At 39.2% G+C, this 23,185-nt stretch overlaps 1 protein-coding gene across 1 annotated transcript in view; it reads left to right on the top strand.

Moving 5' to 3' along the window:
• The window catches only part of MAP4K5 (mitogen-activated protein kinase kinase kinase kinase 5), a 107,732-nt gene extending 84,547 nt beyond the window's left edge, over positions 1 to 23,185 (top strand). Inside the window, exons 20-34 of the mRNA XM_081336673.1 lie at positions 486 to 583; positions 1,990 to 2,031; positions 2,784 to 2,868; positions 2,971 to 3,050; positions 4,178 to 4,238; positions 4,517 to 4,631; positions 8,070 to 8,128; positions 9,962 to 10,065; positions 10,582 to 10,759; positions 14,005 to 14,073; positions 17,065 to 17,157; positions 18,101 to 18,171; positions 19,086 to 19,141; positions 21,210 to 22,550; positions 22,694 to 23,185. Coding sequence (XP_081192799.1) covers positions 486 to 583; positions 1,990 to 2,031; positions 2,784 to 2,868; positions 2,971 to 3,050; positions 4,178 to 4,238; positions 4,517 to 4,631; positions 8,070 to 8,128; positions 9,962 to 10,065; positions 10,582 to 10,759; positions 14,005 to 14,073; positions 17,065 to 17,157; positions 18,101 to 18,171; positions 19,086 to 19,141; positions 21,210 to 21,297 — 1,199 coding nt within the window. The 3' untranslated portion in view covers positions 21,298 to 22,550; positions 22,694 to 23,185. The remainder of the gene's footprint in view (positions 1 to 485; positions 584 to 1,989; positions 2,032 to 2,783; positions 2,869 to 2,970; positions 3,051 to 4,177; positions 4,239 to 4,516; positions 4,632 to 8,069; positions 8,129 to 9,961; positions 10,066 to 10,581; positions 10,760 to 14,004; positions 14,074 to 17,064; positions 17,158 to 18,100; positions 18,172 to 19,085; positions 19,142 to 21,209; positions 22,551 to 22,693) is intronic.

The following is a 23,185-nucleotide window of genomic DNA, read 5'->3' as shown; positions in this document are numbered from 1 at the left end:
ATTTTCTGGTAGGCTGAAGCTTCCAAGCCCCTATCTGTTGCCCCTGGAATCCTTTCCATTCATGATACCGTTTGGCAGCACGGTTGCTTGCCAGTGAGAAGCAGGAGACTCACGAAAACTACAGCATAAGCCGTAAAATAGGAATAATGTATAAAAATGAAGGAAAGTCCAAGGAAAAAGGAAAAACCTGGTCCTTCCTTCTTTGTATCATTGCCTTGTATCTCTTGGCCCCAGCAGAGCAGTGGACTGTAAAGCATGAAAACCAATTTTGCTCAGCAGTAGCTGCTACGTCTGTGGCTCATGACTAGGGTTGGTTTAGTCTCCCCATTGGTATCTTCCTGGGAGATGGGGTGGAGACCAGCAAGGGCTTCCCCATAGCTCTGCAGTCCTGAGACAAAAGGAATCCTTGTCTTCTGCCCGACTCATAATTTTTTTAGTTTTTTCTTCATGCAGAGCTTACTTCTGTTTTCAATTCTTCTGTTTAGGCAATGGAGACACTGTGACAAAGCATCCTGAGGAAAACAGTGAGGGATCGGGCCATATGCCGCAGCTGCCACGGAAAAAGGAGAAGCGGGAATTCCTGGTGGGCATTTATATCTTTTCTTCTGCAGTGGGGACGCTTAATTTGATATTTCCAAAAAGCGCTCACTGGTTCAATCTGTTATTTCCTGCTCTTCGGTGCTTAACATAAGGACAGGCAAGAAAAAGGAGCCAGTTTGGCTTGGTTAAGGAACCAGGCTAGAAACCAGGAGACCGGTGAGTTCTAGCCCTTTCTTAGGCACGGAAGCCAGCTGAGTAACTTTGGGCCAATCATCCTCCCTCAGCCCAACTCACCACATAAGATGATTGTTGTGAGCAAACTAGGGGGAGGAAGGAATGCTTGATAAGCTCACCACCTTGAGTTATTTATAAAAAGTCTCTGAAAAGGGGGGCACACTCAGAAGTGGGAAGAAGGGCCTGAAATGCAGACAAGGAAAAATTATTTCCTGTTTGTTGTGGCACTCTCCCTTCTGTGCACGCACCACACCTGTTCCAGAATAGTGCAAGATTTGAGAAATCTTCCCCAGTCTGATGTTCTCTGTCTGTGTTAAGATTATTGGCTGTGCTGGCTGGGACTTCTGAGAATTGTCATTCGAACATATCTGGAAAGTTCTGGATTGAGAAGTTAATGAGTGAGCCTTGGGAAAAATCTTTCCCAAGATTTTTATGGCTAGCCACAAATCTGAAGGCCCAGAAAGAAAGCCATGACAAATATCCATCGTTTATTCATCTCAGTCATTCCAGGCTTTAATAGGCTAGCCTTGTTGGTCAGATGTATCTCTCACCTTTCCCCAACCTGTCCTTCCTCCAATCACTGAAGGCAGCTTACGCAGGGCTCCCCTTCATTTTATCCCCACTTCTGTAAAGTAAATAGGGCTGAGGCTGACTGACCCAAAGCCACCCACTGAGGCTTTTGAATTAAGGGGGACTTGAACCCTCTGCCTAAATAGCTTCTTAAATATCTCTTTCACCAATTGTTGCAACCCAACATTCCAGGTTATTTTTTTTAAAAAAAATCCATTTACTAACAAACATTTACTTTATTGAAAATGTTTTAAATAAACACTTGAAGAATATTCCATTTGGCATGCTCTAGCAAGCTGCAGTTCCCTAAGACACAAATTAAACACTTCAAAAACATGCACAGATGATACTTTTCCGGAGGATGAAAGCAATTTAGCCTGACATGAGAATCTCTCTGTAAGGGGGAATTCTGCCAAGAAAACACTTTCATTGTTGACATATACCAAACATAAAAGCATCCAAAGAGTGCCTATCTTGGCAGAATATTCTAATACACATACAAATTGTAACTATTAAGCAATCCCATAAATTATAAGGACAGAACATTCTGATTCATTCTCGACAGTATATTTTCCGCCTACTAAGGTGTGTTAGAAATATTTCGGACTGAATTCAATGTTGGCCTTTTGCTATTATTGTTGACAGAAGCCAGCAATCAATGGCCTTCCACCAACGCCAAAAGTACTGGTAAGTTCTTTCACTTAAAATGAAATATTGTTAAGGTGTGTTGATATTGCTCTGCTGTTAAATTTGTAACTTTGTTTCATCTGCATACTTTTTCCCCCAATGCAAATTGTTCTCTTCCCCTCCTTTGGATCCAAGCCTCCACCCCCCCTCTCTTTAACAAGCATGAAATCTTTCAAAGAGATGTGTGCCCTCACCTCTGCTCACTTTTGTGATTGGGAATCATGCATAAAAGTGAAGGTTGTGAGAGTTCGGCCTCACCATGAGATCTTATTGGCTAATGGAACAGACCCATCTCTTAAACTAGAACTAATATAAATAAACCTTTCACGTCTTTTATGGGGCCACTTGAAACAAGTATTTAAAAATAGTACCTAACTAACCCTCATCATTGTTCTATCCCTTCCCAAATTACAGATATTGGAGGGGGGCGGGTTAGACTCTGGCCATTGTTTATACCAGTTGAAGTTATTAATAATGGTCAGAACAACAGAATAACAGAGTTGGATGGGACCTTGGAGGTCTTCTAGTCCAACCCCCTGCTCAAGCAGGAAACCCTATACCAGGGGTAGGCAACCTCGGCTCTTTTATGACTCATGGACTTCAAATTCTGGGAGTTGAAGTCCATGAGTCATAAAAGAGCCGAGGTTGCCTACCCCTGCCCTATACCATTCTAAACAAAAGGTTGTCCAGAAGGAATAGGAACTTCTCGTGTTGTAAATTGGGATATATTTTGTTTACTAATGCTATTCTAGATGGGAGCATGTTTTTCAAAAGTGTTTGATGGCTGCCCTTTGAAGATCAATTGTGCCACATCATGGATACATCCTGACACCAAAGGTAAAAAGTTGCTTTACATTTGCAAATTTGAGATCGTTTGTTACTTTCATTTTTTCCCCAACCTATGTAGCTAACTCAGTTTGTCTTTCCACCGTATTACAGATCAGTACATTATCTTTGGGACTGAAGAGGGCATTTACACACTGAATCTCAATGAGCTGCATGAAGCTACCATGGAGCAGGTAGGTGAAAAATGCTTTCTGGGTCCAAGCTGGAGGTGCTCATTCTTTGCCGAGGGAGAAACTCAGGTAAAAAGTGGTGCTTGTTTCTCAGGTGGGAAATTAAGAATGGCATGGATGTGAGCAAGTAGGCTGGGTGGCATTTTGTATCACTTCTCTGTGGTAGTTTGGGATTTGTTTTGGACTGAATAAATTTTTTTGCTATAGGCCATGGGTAGGCAACCTCGGCTCTTTTATGACTCATGGACTTTAACTCCCAGAATTCCTCAGCCAGCATGGCTGGCTGAGGAATTCTGGGAGTTGAAGTCCATGAGTCATAAAAGAGCCGAGGTTGCCTACCCATGCTCTAGGCTGTTGTAGATTCAACAAAGGGACACTTTTTCAACTCTGCAGTCACCTGAGCCAAAATGTATGACCTAGGCAGGAACAGTATTTCTTCTGGATCCTCCCACTTTTTAGAAAGTGGCCCCACTTAAGAGTCAGAATATTCTAGGCCTGAAAAAGATTGCATATGCTTGACCTAAATCTGTGACTTTTCCTAGGAAAAATGCATCCATCTCTTCTCCGACTAGTATCGCTTAGTTAGCCTGCAGTGTAATTGGAAAGTACTTTTGATTACTTTACATTTCTCCATGTTCCGAATACTTTTAATCTACCACAGTTTTCTTTTATTGCTCTTGGTGTTTTTTTTCCAGCTTCTTTGATTTGGGGTTCCTGGTATTTAATTTTGCAATAGGAATTATCAGTGATCTTAGAAGTGCTGGAGGGAGGTAGATAGAGATAAACGTATAGATGAAAAGTATTAAAATGTGAGTGGCATGGAATTCTGAAAAGCTTGATAATGGTATTAACAGAACAAATAGGTACATACTTATCTAGCAATAAATGTCATTGAATACAAAGGGATTACTTCCAAGTAATACTTCTTTAAATGATCCTGTAAGTGGTATTGATATTAGATCAGGTTAAAAGGAATTGAAAGTCTCCTTGTGTGTTTGCATGCTGGATAGCCATAAAGGATAATTTTATTTGCCCCCAAATTGTATTGCCTGGAATTCACAGAGCTCTAGAATCAAATTCCCTTTTTCCTCACTTTCACCACTGAAACATTTTCTACTCCTTTCTCTTAGTTGTTTCCACGGCGGTGCACTTGGTTGTATGTCATCAACAACACTTTGATGTCACTCTCAGGTATGTGTATTGTTGAAGAAATGTCTCATAAAGTTTAAAAGATGGGGTGAAAAATTTCAGTGTGCTGAATTGAACTTTTGGTAAATCTATGAAAATCATCTCTTTAAATTTTTTTCCCTTTCATTCTGCAATTTGCTTGGACCTGTGGATACTTGGGGGCTGTCCTTTCAGAAGGTAATCTTTTCTTGCTCTATACGTTTCCTTATTTATTTTTTTGTTTGTTTAGTCAGTTTGATATGTAAGAGTTTGACATAGATCAAATATCATTTGTGTTACAGGGAAAACGTTTCAGCTCTACTCCCATAACTTAATAGCTTTATTTGAACAAGCCAAAAAAACAGGAATAGCTGCTCATATTCAGACCCATCGGTTTCCTGATAAAATACTACCAAGGTAGGGTAATCTTGAGATACAGGTTTTTGCTATTTTGTCCCAGAGCATTTATCTGCCTTGTTTGCTATTGCTGATCATGACAACATTTTCCATAAGCGGTTGCCTCTTCTTCTGAATGTTCATAAAGAATTGTTTTTGCTGCTTGTAGGTTTGCAAATACAGAAGTATATCTGTAACATTCTATAATATTGTAATATAGATAGCCAGTGAGTTAAAGTTTTGCCTTAGCCATAAAGCCATCTGAGTGATTTTGAGCCAGTCATTCATTCTCTCTTAGCCCAACCCACCTCATAGAGTTGTTGTGTGTTTGATACGTTCACTGCCTTGGGTTGTTTCTAAAAACAATAAAAGCAGAATACAAATAAGCAAATAATTGATTTCAGAAAATAAAAGCAAAAAGATAAAGATAAATTTTACAGTTTGAGACCCAAAGATTATAATTCATGAAAAGCAGAGATTTTATTTCAACAATTTTCTCCTCCTTTTGAAAGCAAGACAAGTAAAGTCAAGGGGACAAACTGCCATGATAGTAGCACCAATTGAACCCTTCCAATAATTGTCTCTTATCCTCACTGATCCCTTTCAGGCCTTGGGGGGAGCTCTTTTTATTTGACTTAATCTTTCAGCAGACCTTAACTGAGTTTCGTTCTGTTGCTTCAGCTTTCCTTTTCAGTGATTTTATTGTCTTTTTAATTGACTTATGACAATTTTGAAGCATGTTTGTCTGGAAAGTTGAGGATAAACTCCAGAAATAGAAGTTGCTTGTATAGGTTTCACTTACATTATGCCACTTCTCCATAGAGTTTGACATTTGTTTTTATTTATTTCTCCCACATACAAATAAACATCCTCACTTATATTTTTCCCCCAGTTCATTCATTTTATCCTTATAGCAGTCCAGCAAAATTTGACCCAAAATTATCCAGTGTGCATTGCAATTGGACAAAGATTTTTATCCACTTTTTCTTACCCTAATTCTGTCCTCTAGCCATAATATAACAATCTTTTATGATTTTTTAAAGTTGCAAATCGGAATTGAGAGGCTTTCCAGTATCTTGGGACAGAAAATAGACAGAGCATTGGACAAATAAGAATCTCTTAAAAATAATTTTATATATTGTAAAGTGCTTTTTGGCTTCTTCCTTTAATTCTCATTCCCAACAATAACCCTGATTGTCTAGCGTACATTATTGGACTATTTTTTTATTCCTCAGCTTTTTTCTATTATCCCCATTTTTTTCTTTTTACACTTTGACGATTTTAGAATAGAAAATTTTTCTATCAAGTTATCTAGATGATTCATTGCACTAGAGCATGATACTTTCTTAAGTGTATAAAGTATACAATACTTGATAAAATAAAATGTAATTGTTGGCAAAGAAAGTACAAAGGTCTCAACTGAAAACTTTTTAAGATTTTCCAAGAGCTCAAGTCACCTTGTGTAAATAGATATGTTCCCCACAACAGCGATCATGTAAGGTAGGTTGGGCTGAGAGGAAGTCATTGGCCCAGAGTCATTGGTTTAGAGTCTGGACCAGCAACTTAACTGCTATGCCAAATTATTTTAGGTTCTCTGTTGTCAAATTATTTTAGGAAAATAATTATACAGTTCTTTAAATAAAGTACAGGACTACTGTGCTGATGCTATAGGAAATAACAGAGTAGATGATGTTCACAGATGATAAAGCATTGTTGAAAACAGCCATTAAAACAGTTAAAGGATATTACAGAATGTGATTAAAACTATTTAGATCTTTGTTGGGTTACACAAAGGATATTGTTAAGGTAAAGGAAAAGGAAATTGTTTTTATGTTCTTGATGACTACTAGAATTAAAATTGCCATTAGGTGAAAGTCATTATTATATCAGTATTATAATAGTGGCCAATTGGATGGATACAAGAAAGATAGAACTGTTTGTTATGATTGAATTTATAGCAACTTAGAAAAAAATGCCCTGTAGATCTGGAGCCTCAGAAAAAACAATTTGAGAAATCAAAGAAGACTAAAGATATCCTTGGTGAAAGAAAAAGAATGACATTCTGAAATGCCAAATGTAGACAGTTTATTTCTTTAGAATTCAATATTTCTGAAGAATGTTAACTATTAAAACTGTATATAGTTTTCCTGTACCATGATTTGCTGTTGTGTATTTTATACATAAAGCATTGAATTTCTTGTCAATGGAATTCAGGAAAAAGTGTTCCTGAAATTTCTGGAGGCAGTATTGAACTAAAGACAGCTCTGCAAAAGTGGAGCAAATAGCTGGGGCAAAGAAAAAAGGAAACGATGAAAAGATTTGTTCCTTGGAACATCTCTGGATAAGGAGAGGATGGGAGATTACCCACATGTATTCCAGACTGTTCCTGACAATGAAACTGGAAGACAGTGATTTTCCACACATTTGAGCACCAGGAGACAACGGAATCAGGAATCTTGCTTGCAACTCTTAAAGGATACTAAGTTCGCAAAACTCACTTTCTAATCACCTTCAACAATTACTCATTTGTTACTTCTAAGATACTAGAGACCTTCAGAACAAGTTTAAACATAGTTAAAATAAGATGTGTTGTGGTGGCGCAGTGGTTAGAATGCAGTACTGCTAGCAGTTTGGCAGTTCGAGTCTCACCGGCTCAAGGTTGACTCAGCCTTCCATCCTTCCGAGGTCGGTAAAATGAGGACCCAGATTTTTGGGGGCAATATGCTGACTTTGTAAAGTGCTTAAAGAGAGCTGTAGAGCACTGTGAAGCGGTATGTAAGTCTAAGTGCTATTGCCGTTGCTATTTTGATTGTCCTTTCTGCTGATACCAAGACTGAAAATATTATGTTTTATGATATATTTATAGATATGACATAGGATATGAGATGAGGGGATAAATGTTTGTAACTTTAGAGGGGATGAAGAGTTACTAGTTTTGTTTATACTTGTGACGAAGATTGGAAGTCAACCATTTATATATTTCTTTATTCTTACTTTTCTCTTTTTTCTTTTTGTCCTTGTCCTTTTTACTCATTGCTATTCTCTTTTCTTTTTAGAAGTTTAGTTTGTATTAGATTTTATTACTATAATTAAAGTATTTAATAAAAAATATATATTAAAATGGAAGCTCCTTTTCTGTTAATAGAAGAAAGGAGTGCACATAAGAAGAAAATCCTGAAAGATCAGAAAATAGACTTTCTATTTTCAGAAAATCCACCAAAATGCTATAAAAGCAGTCTCCAAAAGCTGGTATTCAGAGATAACCCTGTCCTTCTCCATATTTTTTTCTATTTTGTAAATATATGCAGTTGCCATCAAGAACAGTTACTCCATTCCTGTCACTGTTTAATATTCTGTGCGTTTAAATAAAAAGTAGCTTAAAGAAAACTCTTGTTGAAAATTATTTTTCCATGAGGCCTCTGACCTGTTCTTAACAGTTGGCTCTGGTATTTTTTCCAGAAAATTTGCCTTAACAACAAAGATCCCAGATACAAAAGGATGCCACAAATGTTGCATAGGTGAGTCTTCATCTTGAGTTGATATTGTCAGTTCAGTTTACAAGGAATCTTCCAGCTCTACCACCCTACAACTTACAATGCCTTCTTAGAGTAATAACTTTCACATACGTTGGACTGTAATTGTCTTAATTCCATCCTGTTTGACTATTCTGACTAGAAATATGAGAATAATAATCTAGCATATCTCAAAGGCACTACAATATGGAAGGTTGCCTGAAAACCTGATTTTGTTTCCACTCGCTTCTAAGCTCATAGAGCAGGTGCTTTTCAAAGGTTTTCCTGACTACTCTTCTCTGAGGAAAACTACATGGATAGTTCCATAATAGATGAGAACAGCAGGTTGAGAATCAATGCAAGAATAAATCACTCAGGCTAAATATCTCAGATTAATAAAGTGAAAGAAAATTATACCATGCATACTCCTTGGTGGAGCAGTGGGCTAATGCCTCCTTAAGTAACACCAGCTGCCTGCAATTAGTGCAGGTTCGCATCCCACCAGGCTCAAGGTTGACTCAGCCTTCCATCCTTCCGAGGTAGGTAAAATGAGGACCCAGATTGTTGGGGGCAATTAAGCTGACTTTGTAATAATGCCGCTTGGGGTGTGTGTGAAAGCCCTAATAAGCAGGCATATACATAGAATGAAGGCTACTGCTAAGCTTGTAAGCCGCCCTGAGTCTTCGGAGAAGGGCGGGATATAAATGGAATTAAAATAAAATAAATAAATAAATATAGTAGAGGGAAGTTTCTCAGGCTATATATGGATAGAATAATGTGGATTGATCCCTAACTAGACATTCGGATATTTCAGGTTTAGTATGGCTTCTTAAAAACACTAAGCTGTTGCTTTTCCATTGTAGTCCAACATATACATAAAGTTTTAATTTCCATGATTTAACACAGCAATTATGGTGACAGTGGGAATTATAATTCTGACACAATTGAGAATGCCAGTTTCTAGCTAGCTGTTCTGATTTTCCTTCCCCTCTTATCCTGCAGCAGACCAGCAATAGAACATCACAGTGTCTTTCCTGCTTTCCCAGAAAAATATGAATGCTGAACTTAATTCTTCAGCATCAGGTGGCAGAATCATATTTCTTTTCAGTGTACCAATGAAGGAGACTATTTGTAGCTCAAAGTTGAAATGAGGGGTCCTTGATGCTCTCTAGGCTTGATTGTTTTCTTGCAGATATTTCATTATTCAAACTAGGTAACATCATGAATGCTAGCGCAGACTAGCGCTGATGATGTTACCTAGTTTGGGTAATGAAATGTCTGCAAGAAAACAACCAAGCTCAGCGAGTACCCATTCTTTCAGTATACATTTCACCATCAGCATAAGTGGCATTAACAAGATAAAACGGAAAAAAAGATTGGCTAGTTCAGCTGTATATGCTTAGGTTTATTTTTCAATGAGGCAGGAAAGGGAAATTTCAGGTATGACGAAAGTACAATATCCATCCCAATCCTTCACCATTGGCCTTGTTGAGTGTGGTGTTTCTGCAATATTCGAAGTACATAGGGAGTGCAATAGATGTAGACCAGGAGTAGGCAACCTCAGGAATTCTGGGAGTTGAAGTCCATGAGTCATAAAAGAGCCGAGGTTGCCTACCCCTGATGTAGACTGAGGATCTTGTAGAATGAGTCAAAAATGTTGCAGTAATTATATCTCTGAGGAGATGCAACATCACATTATTATTCTAGGATGGTGCTCCAGGCATAAGAGAATAATGATAAATGATTCATTTGTGATAAATTGTAATATGAATTCAAGCAGCTGGCAAATTAAAATGATCCATTATGATTACTTCAGAATTCTTCTTTTTCCTTCATTAGTAAGAAATCCATATACAGGTCATAAATATCTCTGTGGAGCTTTGCAGTTGGGAATTGTTTTGCTTCAGTGGTATGAACCAATGCAGAAATTCATGTTAATAAAGGTAAGCTTCCCCTCCACACACACCTTTTTCTTGTATTTTTGCAACTTTTTTTAAGGAATCTTCCAAAGCAGAGTGGCGCTGTTAGCATTTTGAAGTAATTTGAGACTTCAAATGAGTTTGAACCTGTGACAATTTTTGAGCTGTTTAAACTGTTGATCTTTATTATTAAATTCTAAAACATCAAGGATAAAGTGGCCATTTGTTTTTTGAAGGCAAAACAGGACAGAAGCAGGGCCTATTAAATAAAAATCCTTTCTTGGGAAGCTGATCCATAAAAGCTCATTTGAGAGGATTTTCAGAGAAATGTTTCAAAAGTGCTTGAAATCTGTATACCTCTATATTTGTTGTAATATTGTATACAGATTTAAAATGAATATTATATGATGGTTACTGTACTTTTTAGATTTAAAATAAATGAAATAATGTGAATGGATACATTCTAAGTATGCATATCTTAAAATGTACAAGTTGTTCTTCAGTTAGATTTTTTAAAAAAAATGTATCTTCATCCTCCAGCACTTTGATTTCCCTCTGCCAACCCCACTGAAAGTATTTGAAATGCTGGTGATCCCTGAACAGGAATACCCTATGGTATGTGTTGCAATCAGCAAAGGAGCTGAACCAAATCAGGTTGTACAGTTTGAGACAATCAACTTGAACTCAGCTTCCTCATGGTTTACAGAAATTGGTATAGGTGAGTCTCTGGCCTTGTTCAGTTTAATTTTGTTTAGTTTCTGTATTAGGTATATGCTCAGTGTTCTGTTTCCAGGTATGGAATATTTTAAATTTGTTTTGGGACCAGATCACCACAAAACACTTCCTGTCCCAGAAGATTTTTCTCCCAGAAAATTGCTGGACAACTCTCAGAATGGTTAGATCAGCAAGGTGCAAAAGAACACTAGAACGTTCTAGAATTCCTCAGAACTTTCCGTTTCCGAGAGATAGAGTACAAAATTTTGTGACCTAGTTTATCTCACTTTTTTTCATTGCTAAAATCCAAGTGGCCCAAGGCAAAAATAGGATAAAAATAGCATAAAACATGAAAACAGAACAACCCACAATTCAATAAACAATAAACCTGTGTTGGCAATTCAGCAGAAATATATTTAGAGCAGCAGAAGCATATAGATTAGCTTTGTTGGATTCCAACCCATCACTTTAGGCTACATTTAGAGGTACTTAGTTGGAGAGGACTAATAGGAAGACTAAACAGTTGGAACTATTTGACTCCTCAGTGTACAGAATTTCTATTTTACTGGTATTCCAGATTTGAAACTACAATAACAACAATGAAAGACTACAGGAACCCAGCTTATTAAAACTATTCTGAAAAATAAGATACTCTCGCATAGACATCTGTTAACAGGTTTTGACCATGTCAAAATTAATGACCCATGCAATATTACATGTGGTCCTCAATGGAACTGCGTCTGCATGGAGGGAAGTGTGTAGTGGGGTGCCCCAGGGCTCTGTTCTGGGCCCAGTGCTCTTCAACATCTTCATCAACGATTTAGACATGGGGATAGATGGGGAACTCATCAAATTTGCAGACGACATCAAGCTGGCAGGAATAGCCAACACTCCAGAAGACAGGCTTAAGATACAGGAGGATCTGGACAGACGTGAACACTGGGTGCTACCTAACAAAATGAAATTCAGTGGTGAAAAAATTAAGGTTCTACATTTAGGCAAGAAAAACCAAATGTACAGGTACAGTATAGGGGATACCTTGCTCAATAGTAGTAACTGTGAGAGGGATCTCAGAGTCCTAGTGGACAATCACTTAGATATGAGCCAGCAGTGTGCTGCAGCTGCCAAAAAAGCCAACACAGTGCTAGGCTGCATTAACAGAGGGATAGAATCAAGATTACGTGAAGTATTAATACCACTTTACAATGCCTTATTAAGGCCACACTTGGAATACTGCATCTAGTTTGGGTCACCACAATGTAAAAAAGATGTTGAGGCTCTGGAAAGAGTACAGAGAAGAGCAACAAAGATGATTAGTGGTCTGGAGGCTAAAACATATAAGGAATGGCTGCTGGAATTGAGCATTTCTAGTTTAATGAAGAGAAGGGTGAGGGGTGACATGATAGCAGTGTTCCAATATCTCAGGGGTTGCCACGAAGAAGAGGGAGTCAAGCTATTCTCCAAAGCACCTGAAGGCAGGACAAGAAGCAATCGAAAGCTAACCAAAGAGAGAAGCAACCTAGAACTAAGGAGAAATTTCTTGATAGTTAGAACAATTAATCAGTGGAACAACCTGCCTCCAGAAGCTGTGAATGCTCCAACACTGGAAGTTTTTAAGAAGAGACTGGACAGCCATTTGTCTGAAATGGTATAGGGTTTCCTACCTGAGCAGGGGGTTGGACTAGATGACCTCCAAGGTCCCTTCCAACTTTATTGTTGTTGTTGTTATTGTTCTTATCATTACATCATTGTGCAAATGTAACAACTCTATAATATAAGCTATTATGTAAGTTATGTCATTTGTATCATAACATCAAGATGCTTGTCATTTGCCCAACCTCTTTCCCATCCTGCAGAAGATTATGTATTTATATTTGGAACTCTTTGCTAGCAGCAAAAGCCTTCTAAGATGAATCGCTGATGTTCTGCAGTGAAAAGGAGACAGTAGGGGGTTTTTTTGACACATGTTTTTTTTTAATTCCATTTATATCCCGCCCTTCTCCGAAGACTCAGGGCGGCTTACAAGCTTAGCAGTAGCCTTCATTCTATGTATATGCCTGCTTATTAGGGCTTTCACACAAACCCCAAGCGGCATTATTACAAAGTCAGCTTATTGCCCCCAACAATCTGGGTCCTCATTTTACCTACCTCGGAAGGATGTTGGATTACAGCAATCAAAGAAACTTCATAATAGAAGCAGATGTTCTGCAAGATGCATCTAATGAACTGAGCTGCAGTTCAGGAAACCTCAGTCAGAAAAGCTGCTACCGATTTCCTCTGTTTTTTTTTTGTCCTTATAGGCAGCTCTCTCCCTACAGCAGGCATGTCAAACTGCCAGCCCACAGGCCGGACGCATCATCCCGAAACCGCACCCACCCCCATTGCTGGCAGCGGGGGAAAAATCACAATACGTTGCGCAACGTCACATGATGTCACGAGTTTGACATGCCCGCCCTACAGTGTTCTATGAACGTTCAACAGATCTATCTATTGTTTAGGATCAGTGAGGGGACAAATTTCTGGGACAATAAAAGCACATTTTTTAATGGGAGAAAGAAATGATGGGGAATTCAAAAGTCACAGAAAGATTGCTTTTGTACCATTATGTATTTATTAAATGGATATGTTGCCTATCAGGTGGCTTATTATTACGCTATCCTAGTGTTCAAAATGACAGCCTGAGAAAGGAAACCTTTCCTTTCCTTCCCTTTTCTTCAGAACAATGCTTCTTCTTGCAGTATTTCCCTTTTAATTTCTTGCTTCTCTCCTTGCATCCTCAGTGAATGAGTAGAAAGTACATTATTATCTGCAACATCCTTTTAAAGTTCTCTTGTAATCCAAGACCAAGGTCTCTTGGCCAGCCATATGTTACCTGCATAATAGGCAATCGGTTGCTGCTAAAATACTCATAATATGCATAAATCCTGTTTGCAGTATTAGGTATTGGTTCTAAACTGTAACTCCCATCAATCCTCCTTGCTTGGCATTATAATCCAGCAACATTTAGACAATTTATAATTCCTTACCCCTGTTCTAGACTTCAGTAAGATGACGATGATTAAAATACTGCCCAAAAAATAATCTGAGCTGAAGATGCCATGAAATTGAATTTCTTTAATTTTTCTTACTACTTTTTTTTATTATTTCCAAGCAACTTTAATGGCTTCTGATGTAGTAAGCTGGACGTGTATTAGGTTTTTGGTGCATTGAGGGTTTTGGATACAGACTAATTACTCGTTTCCCCTAAAGGTTGTCAACAACTTGATGCCATCCACGTCACTCAGCTGGAAAGGGACACAGTTCTTGTGTGCTTGGACAGTAAGTGAATGGGATTTATACCCTGTCTAAAAGAAAATAGAAAATGGGGCATAATATAAACCAGGATGAATAAATACCTCATAGGAAGATAAGAGGTTATTGAGAATGCATTCAGTTTTACCTGATGCTGAAAAATACCACAGTAGACATCAGACACGTGGCATTTTTGTGTTGTTATTTAAAAGGCCTTTCTTTTAGTGTTTTGTCTGATCCTAGAAAGGGAAGGTCTCTTTCCAGTGATTCTAATTGAAAGCCATCTTTATATAAGGAAAGTTCACTCTCAAGAAAAACTGAAAACTTCACTTCTCCAGTGCTTCTAGCATTAGAAGCCATTCTCTGTAAATTAGACTAACAAAATGATAGCTTCAAGCTCAATATACAGATTCCTCATCAGGCTTCTGAATTTATTTACGTGGATTTATTTATGTTACAGCCTTTATAGAACATCCCAGTTCACTCTGGCCAGTGTATGCAAGCAAACCAAAACCAGAATGTTTCAAGTTGCTAAATAGATTTGTGCAACTCCCTGCTTTTAGCCTCAGTACCCCTCCTTCCAGCCTCAGAAATATGAGGCAGTGTTTGTGACATCTTGGAATGACAGCACAGACCACTAAGCTTTTTGACAATCTCTACAGTACTACATAGGGACGTGGTGGCTCAGTGGGTTAGGACGCTGAGCTTGTCGATCAGAAGGTCGGCAGTTTGGCGGGTCGAATCCCGAGTGCCGCGTAACAGAGTGAGTGCCTGTTACTCGTCCCAGCTTCTGCCAACCTAGCAGTTCGAAAGCACGTAAAAATGCAAGTAGAAAAATAGGGACCACTACGGTGGGAAGGTAACAGCGTTCCGTGCGCCTTTGGCGTCTAGTCATGCCGGCCACATGACCACGGAGACGTCCTCGGACAAGTGCTGGCTCGCCGACTTTGAAACAGAGATGAGCACCAGCCCCTAGAGTCGGAAACGACTACCACGCATGTGCGGGGGAACCTTTACCTTTTTACCTTACAGTACTACATGGGTGCAGGGTATACCTTTCATCATTTGATGTCCTGCAGAATGGATGCTAACTAGGCCCAGTGCCCACATTTGCTATTGGATGTAATAAAGTCATAGACATGTAGTAAAGCCAAATGTATTACTTGACAATTTTATTGTGGTGAATATTTCTTCAGCAAAAGCCCCCAAGTGGTGAGAAGCAGGAGTGGCTCCTATATCATTGTTACACAAAAGTTAACATTTTCCAAGGTTTGATCAATCTTTTCTGACCGCCAACAGAAATTAATACAGCATTGTAACTGTTATAATTTTTAATGAATAGAAAGAAAGGAAAGAAAGGAGAAAAAACAGATTGCGACACAGTGAACTGCTGATTAACCCCACCTGTACTGAAACTATTAATCTGAAGATACCTTAATCACACATGTCTCTGTCATTCTTAGTTGTGCCTTCAGCATCATTATGTCAAAATTAAAGCACAGCTGTACAATCCACTACCTACCAAGAAGCCAAGTTTTTTTTAATGTGACATATGGCGGTTAATTATATTATCTTTGTTTGATCAGTGCAATTTACTTTTAATTACAAAGTCATATTTAAGTTTTCTCCTGGCCTTGTTTAAGTCTCCAGCTTACTTGGATATCTGTGCTGACCCTCATGAGCCAATGGTGGGTCTTGGTTCAAGAAAGATTAAACATTTTCATAACAGTGAATGAAAAGTTGCTGGTGAAAGAGATGATAGATAAATTAGTTGATCTGGGGACAGATAAGCTTATTTCTAATATGGAAAACCTTGTGAATATTTGGAGGGGAAAATAACATTTGTTTTTTAAGTTAGTGAAAAAGTCTAAAAAATGCCTATACATAATATCTATTGAATTCAGTAGTCTTAAAAACAGTGAATTTAATGGTGAATTTCTGAAATCATTGTCGATTTCAGAAAAGGCAGGCACAGCCCCGTACCTCTGTATTAATGATTCATCTGTGGAGGTGGTTAACAGCATTAAGTTTCTGGGTGTGCAGCTAACGAGTAGGCTAGCTTGGTCACTCAACAGCAAGACACTGGTGAAGCGGACACAGCAGCGCCTGTGTTTTCTGTGTTGCACAAAAAAAGCACATCTTCCTTCCCCTGTCCTTACCACTTTCTATAGTATAGAGCAGGGGTACGCAACCTTGGCTCTTTTATGACTCATGGACTTCAACTCCCAGAATTCCTGAGTCAGCTATGCTGACTCAGGAATTCTGGGAGTTGAAGTCCATGAGTCATAAAAGAGCCAAGGTTGCCTACCCCTGGTATAGAGGGACAATCGAGAGCAACCTGTCCTATTGCATTACAGTCTGGTTTGGAAGCATCACTGCTTCAGACAGGAAGGCAATGCAGAGAGTGGTGAGGACGGCAGAAAAGATTATTGGTAGTTCACTTCCTTCTGTTTGTGACATAGCATATTAGCGATGCTTGAGCAGGGTCCACAGGATTGTCTGGGATGCTACACATCCTCTTCACAACCTCCTTTTCCTTGTTACCTTCTCTGGGAGGAGGCTTGGTGGTATCCGTAGAAGAACATCCGGATTCAGTCACAGTTTTGTTCCACATAGGATCAACCTTGTGAACTCTAAAGCTTCCTCCTTCCGCTAAGAGTTCAAAATGGACAGTATCATAATGTGTGTCATATATGTGTCTGTGCAGATACTTTCTTTTGACAGCAGGCAACAGAATTTCATTTTGGATGTGTGCCAGTGTGTCCACAGTAAAAAAATGACAATAAAGGTTATCTTATCTTAAACATTTTTTTAATGCCAGCAAAATTCAAACCGTGTCTCTTGAAAAATCTGTCCAACTGATTTGACCTTCCACTGGGTGAGGCTGTCTGAGCCCTAGTACAGAAAGTGAAATGAAGTCCTAGGTTCTTCTCCTTTGCTTTTGAAGGCAGGCTTTGAGCCTATCTGGTACTGAGATTCTTTTATTACTGTTACATTGTTTGCTTTTTTTCAATCAAGGATTTGTGAAGATCGTGAATTTGCATGGTAAACTGAAATCAAGCAAGAAGTTGGCCTCAGAACTAAGCTTTGATTTCTGCATTGAATCTGTAGGTGAGCAAATGCTTTCCCTGTCATTTAAAGTGCCTGACATGACTGTATCATATGTGAGAGGGTTGCACTGCAAACATTTTTAAAGACTAAAATATCATAAGATTTCTGTGATAGCATTCTCAGCTCTTCTGTGTATTACGTATCATGGAGTGTTATCCAAACTTTGTCAGATTTCAGCATTCTTAATTGAAATCTCATAAGATCTCAGTCCAGAATGCTAAAATTATGTAAGATTTAGCAAGCATCTCCCTAAACATTTAAATAACGGAAGCTATTTAATGTGGGCCAGTCTGTAAATGTTATTCAGAGGTTTTGCAGACAGAATGCCGGTAGGGACCACATTACTGATTCCTATGATAGATGATAAACAGTTATAAATCACCACACATTCACAACTTGAAATGTAAGCAAAGAAAGCATTGGAAAGAAGCCCTCTATATCCTCAAATGCCTGTGCTTTCCTGACCAAGGGCCAGTTTTTAGGTTTAATGCTGCAATTTTTATAGTGGGAATATTCCTTCTGACTAACCTTTAAGATCCCTCTGGTGTGATCATTTGTGATCATAAATTCTCCTTGATTGATGGCAGATAATATGAGTGAAATATCACTCACTATGCCCCATTGCTTGGTAATTGTCCTTTAGCAGGGACAAATGAAAAATAAATCTCAATGAGAAAATGGGGTGCTTGTTCTATGTTTATTAATCATCAGCCAATGGAAATTTAACACAGTTTGATTCTCCTGGCTTTGGAAGTGTTACCCAAGATTCACTCATTCCACAGATGTTTCCATCCTTCTTCCTTTCATTTGGATCTCTCACATATGGTAGGAACACAACAAAGTCTGGCTAATAAAATGGTATCTCTTGGATTTGCTTCCCTTTGCTCAGAAAGCTCATCCCCAAGCATTCCTAATCAGTCTTACATTGTGTCTCTTCTTGCAGTGTGCCTCCAGGACAGTGTGTTGGCCTTCTGGAAACATGGGATGCAAGGCAAAAGTTTTAAGTCTGATGAAGTAAGTTTGGGCAAGTATGTCATTAATCATTGTTTTGTTATCCTCCTTACCCTTCAGTTAGGAAGGTGTCAGTCACAGACAAAGGAATCCTGAACAACACAATCAACTTTGTTGCTTCTAACCTGTACCTGAATAGTTTTATTGGCTCAGAGACAGATCTTAGGCAGAGTGTGTTCTGTTTTGATGCAAAAAAGAAAAAGAATAGCTTACTAGGTAGTGATAAATAGGTATTGTTTCCTCTTGCTCATGGGAATACCCAACACTGAATTTCATGGATCTGATTTAATACAGCTTCCTTTGCACTAAGTATTGCCCTGTTGAACTGGCTAGGAGTTCTTCATTCAAATCATAGCTCAGCCATTTTGTTATTAACCAACTGGTACTCTTTTGACTTCAATTTCTCCCAATTTGTGGCATAGAAATGTTACTGATCTATCTTACAATACTTTTGTCAAGATTATAGAGAGATTTGGTATAATGCTATTTAAATGTCAAATGTTTGTATTGTCCCAGACTGGTTTAACTTGGGTAGAATCTGCTATTGGATTAAAAACATAGGTGAATTTCCTCGATCAGTTTTGAGTAAGACCATAGTAGGATGCCCTATTTCTTGTCATGGGTCCTAGGTTTAATCCCTGTCAACTTCCATTGTGCTCCATATTTGCAACACTATATATAAAAATCTCTCCTCCTGTATAAACAAATGTGATTTTTCTGAGCTGAGGAAGAATTGCATTACTAGAGTTTGGTACATAATGTAAAAATGACTCGGTATGTGTATATTATTAAAAGTTGATGGCCCGTTTGAAACAGTTCTCATTTGCAGTCTGAATTAGGTTTGTTCTTTTCCAAATGGGCAAAAAATGCTCTTCTGCCAGTTACACACATCGTGTTCCTTTTTTGCTATTTTGCAGGTTACCCAGGAGATCTCTGATGAAACAAGGGTGTTCCGTTTACTGGGCTCTGACAGGTGAGCTGAGAAGAGCAGCCTGCAGCCTTTTCTCCTTTAAAAAGAAAGTAGTACATCTAGAGAAATTATTATTGTTTCCCTGTCCTGTTCTTAAGGGGGTTCTTCTGCCACTGCCTTCTCCCACCTTTCTCCCAATGTGTGATGGCCAGGCAATTGCAGGTCTAAGGCACCATGCCTTTTGATCGATAAACAAACCTTTCTCATAATCTCAGCCCTTGCAACTTTCAAGTAAAGCTCTGACAAACACAGCAGATGCTCTGTAGCTTCAAGGCCAAAGCCAAAATTCCAAGAAGATGAAGCTAGAAGGGAAAGAAGACATCATCATAATAATAATGATGATGAAGTTGGAAGGGACCTTGGAGGTCATCTAGTCCAACCCCCTGCTCGGACAGGAAACCCTATACCATTTCAGACATTTCACTGTCAGAGGCCTTCCGAAAAGGCCTTTGCAGCCAAGAACCGAAGTACGGATTCAATTTGTAGCTTAGTTCTCGGGTGCAGAGGCTTTTCTGGAAGGCCTTTCAAGTCAAAATGCAGGCCGGAGCTCCATTCTCGGCTGCAGAGGCATTTCCTTTGGCGGCGGCAGAAGTAGGCCGGCTGGGCAGGCCTATTGCAGTGAGGTGAAACCGTGGAAAAGACACTCCCTGAAAATGACCTGGTTCCTCTTTTAGAGGCAAAAATAAAATAAAATATAAGACCGGTTCTTATTTTCGGGGAAACACAGTAGTTTGAAATGTCTGCAAGAAAACAACCAAGAAAATATGGAGCACCAAGGACCTCACAGTTGAAATCTCCCATTACTGTGCCCCTCTTCCACGAAAGTTTTGTAATCTGGTCCAGGAAGGCATGATCCATATCTTCTGCCTGGCTTGTCTATAGCATACCCTCACAATATTGTAGTATCTTTGCTGTTTCCCCTTCCTGTATTCTTACCCAGTACACTCGTCCTGGTTCTCTATTAATACATGCTCTTTCTTCACCTATAATGCTATTCTCCTCATCTTCGGTCTGTCTACTTCCGTTTGAATAAGGTATAACCTTGAATCCTAGTCCCAAATTCCATCCGGACAGATTTCACTGTCTGTTAAATCATATTAACCTTCCTGCAGTAAGATTTTTAATTTTTTCCTTTTTGTTCCCTTTACGTTTTACATTTGCATTGAGATGCAAAAACCACATCCATTCATCCAAATAAATGTATAGAAATATAAAATATGGGGATCTCCAAACACTATGTAGGAGTGTAGTGTTCAAATTTCTTGAGTATCAGACTGCTTGATACTCTCAGGGACTGTAACGTTGCCTTCTCGTTTAAAGAATCCTAGATTCTGAGAGAATCCTGTAGGGTTCACCTCCATCTACCCTATTCTGAGAGTATTTGAAGGGTTACAATATTGAGAAAAGGCACAAGCTAAAACATCTTGTAGTTTCAGGGACTGCCATTTGCAACCTCTATTTCTAAAGCAGGGGTGGCAATTAATTTTCCCAAGGAGCCAGATGAAAAACTGGGACTGTTGTGGAGGTCTGAATCAATCGGGCTGTGAAGGTGCATAGGCATTCATGCGCATGCCTACATAAATAAATAAAAAAGACAGTTGCCTTCAAAATAAAAGCAATACAGTTGTATGGCATGCATGGCATAGGAAAGACTGGTCTATTGCACCTCCAGCAGTCTTGGGAGGGACCAGTCTTATCACGTCTCCAACAGCCCGAGGAGAGGAAGAACTGCCCAGCTTGCCAGGTTTCCCAAGGCAAATTAACTTTCCCCTCATTGGTGGTAAAGCCCTATTTAATTTCTGCTTAACCTCTCATGAGCCAGACAGGCGCAACCAAAGGACCGGATGTTGCTTGCGGGCTGTAAAATGCCTAGCTCCATCTTGAAGGAACATTTCTGCATCATATCTGCATATTTACTGTGCATGCATGATTGCGTAAGAAAACATGGGCGCCAAGATGGGTGGGAAGGCAATTGGCAAGTTAGAAGTGGCCCAATAGCAAATGCTCAAGGAACAACATCCGGGATGTCTGCAACAACTGCTGACTTACCCATTCTGTGCTTGCCCCATAGGGTGGTGGTGCTGGAAAGCAGGCCGACTGATAATCCAACAGCACACAGCAATCTCTACATTTTGGCAGGCCACGAGAACAGTTACTAAGCAACCGTGAATCGACTTGGAACTGTGAGCCAGCAATATGTTGCCTGAGGAAGCCGCTCTTTATGGATCTCCAAGACATATTCTGTGGCACCCTTTTCTCTCCTCTTCTTCCCCTGCCTTCACATTCTCCGACTGATGTCTGAACGGACCCTGTTTTTAGGATCAAGAACCAAACGTCGCACATGTCTTGCAGCTGGGAAGCAGCTGTTCTCTCCCTTGCCACTGTGTGGTTGGTTATGTTGTTGGCTTAATAAAAGCTGTGAGATCATCAGTCCCTTCTGTTTGTTAGGCCTACAGAAGCCTGGATGTTGGAAAAATCTCAAATGCAGTCAAAGTGATTTGGGACAGGATTTCTTCATGCTCAGGTTTATGGCTTGGGCTGCTGATTTCATCCTCTTCTGACAATGCCTACTTTTGGATACTGGGAGTTGAAGTCAACAGCAAAATAAGGAAAGGGGGGATGCCTGTAGGGCAGAACCCAGTGGAAATTAATTTCTCCTCTGTGAGGCCTTTGTGGGTTTTCTCTCCTGCCACCAAAACATCCCCGTTTCAGGGAATCTTCAGCAGAGGTTCCCAGGAAGTTGTGTTTGTGTCTTTATTTTTTAACGCAGCCATTCTCTGTGGATTTGTAAAGAAACACTATTTAATCTTTATTTATTAATCTGCTGCTAGGGTGATGTGATGCATTTTTAACTTCCAGCACACGAAGGTTGCAGAGCAGCTTTTGGTTGTGGGTGGGTGGTTTGTTTTGGGTTTTTTTAACAACTGTAAAAAAAAACAGTATTCTTCTTGACCTTTTCTTAGATATAGGACATTGTTGAAGGGAGGTGTTTATATAGAGAGGATTTTAAAATTAAAAAACATTTTTCGCTATATAAAAGCAGTTTTGTACAAGAATATTTCGTATAGGATTGGCTTGTGGAATTGGTCATAGAAGACCATTTGGTATTGATTGAAATTATGTATGAAATGCAAGGTGAGTTTTAGTGAGGATCAGTAACAGTCTGGAAGATTGGCAAAAAGCATAAAATAGATATAGGGTGAGTTATGCAGTGCATTTGTGTGTATGTGAGTGTGCGTTTGAGGAGGGAAGCCACATTCCATGTCATTTTTCATAAGCGTGTTGGAGGAACAGAGATAAAAGGTTTATCCAGATCTACAAGCATTTGTGCTCCTGACTCAGCTGTCAAGATGTGACAGAGGTTTGTCCTGCACTGGTCACCAATGGCTGACAGAAACTCTGATTCCTCTAGGTCAGGGGTCAGCAACCTCGGCTCTTTTATGACTCGTGGACTTCAACTCCCAGAATTCCTGAGCCAGCTATGCTGGCTCAGGAATTCTGGGAGTTGAAGTCCACGAGTCATAAAAGAGCCGAGGTTGCCGACCCCTGCTCTAGGTGGTGACGGCCATTTGTGACAGGTGCCTGTGCTTTGCCCAAAGTGTGTCTTATTGGAAAAAGGTAACAGCTTTTTCCCACAGTGACCCTGCTAATGTGCCCCAGTGTCAAATTAGGGATTCAGAATGCCTTGGACTGGATAAACCTTTCTAAACGTAATGCCCCTGCATGTTTCAAGGAGTTTTTAAATGCTTTAATTTGTTCATGGACACGTATTTTATTTATACTATGCCAGAATGAAGTTGGAGAAAGTGCAGTTCCTAGCAGAAATGAAAGATTTCTTTCAACTTGGGCACATTTGAGTGGTAGGTTTATTTCTTGGTGGTATGGTATAAATATATATATAAGAAGCAGTATTGTCTAATAAATCTTGGGAAATCTTATTTTCTCCATTATCCTTTTTTCAAGGCTGTCATCCATATTGTTTCCTTTTTTGTTTTCCCAATTAAAATATTCCCATTAAACTATGTCTGTTTTTATTAAAGGGACAAA

Source organism: Vipera berus (genome assembly GCF_964194415.1).
Source record: "Vipera berus genome assembly, chromosome: 1".
NCBI classification, from domain to species: Eukaryota; Metazoa; Chordata; class Lepidosauria; order Squamata; family Viperidae; genus Vipera; species Vipera berus.
The sequence above is the reverse complement of the archived record's forward strand: the minus strand, read 5'-3'. Positions and strand labels throughout refer to the sequence as shown.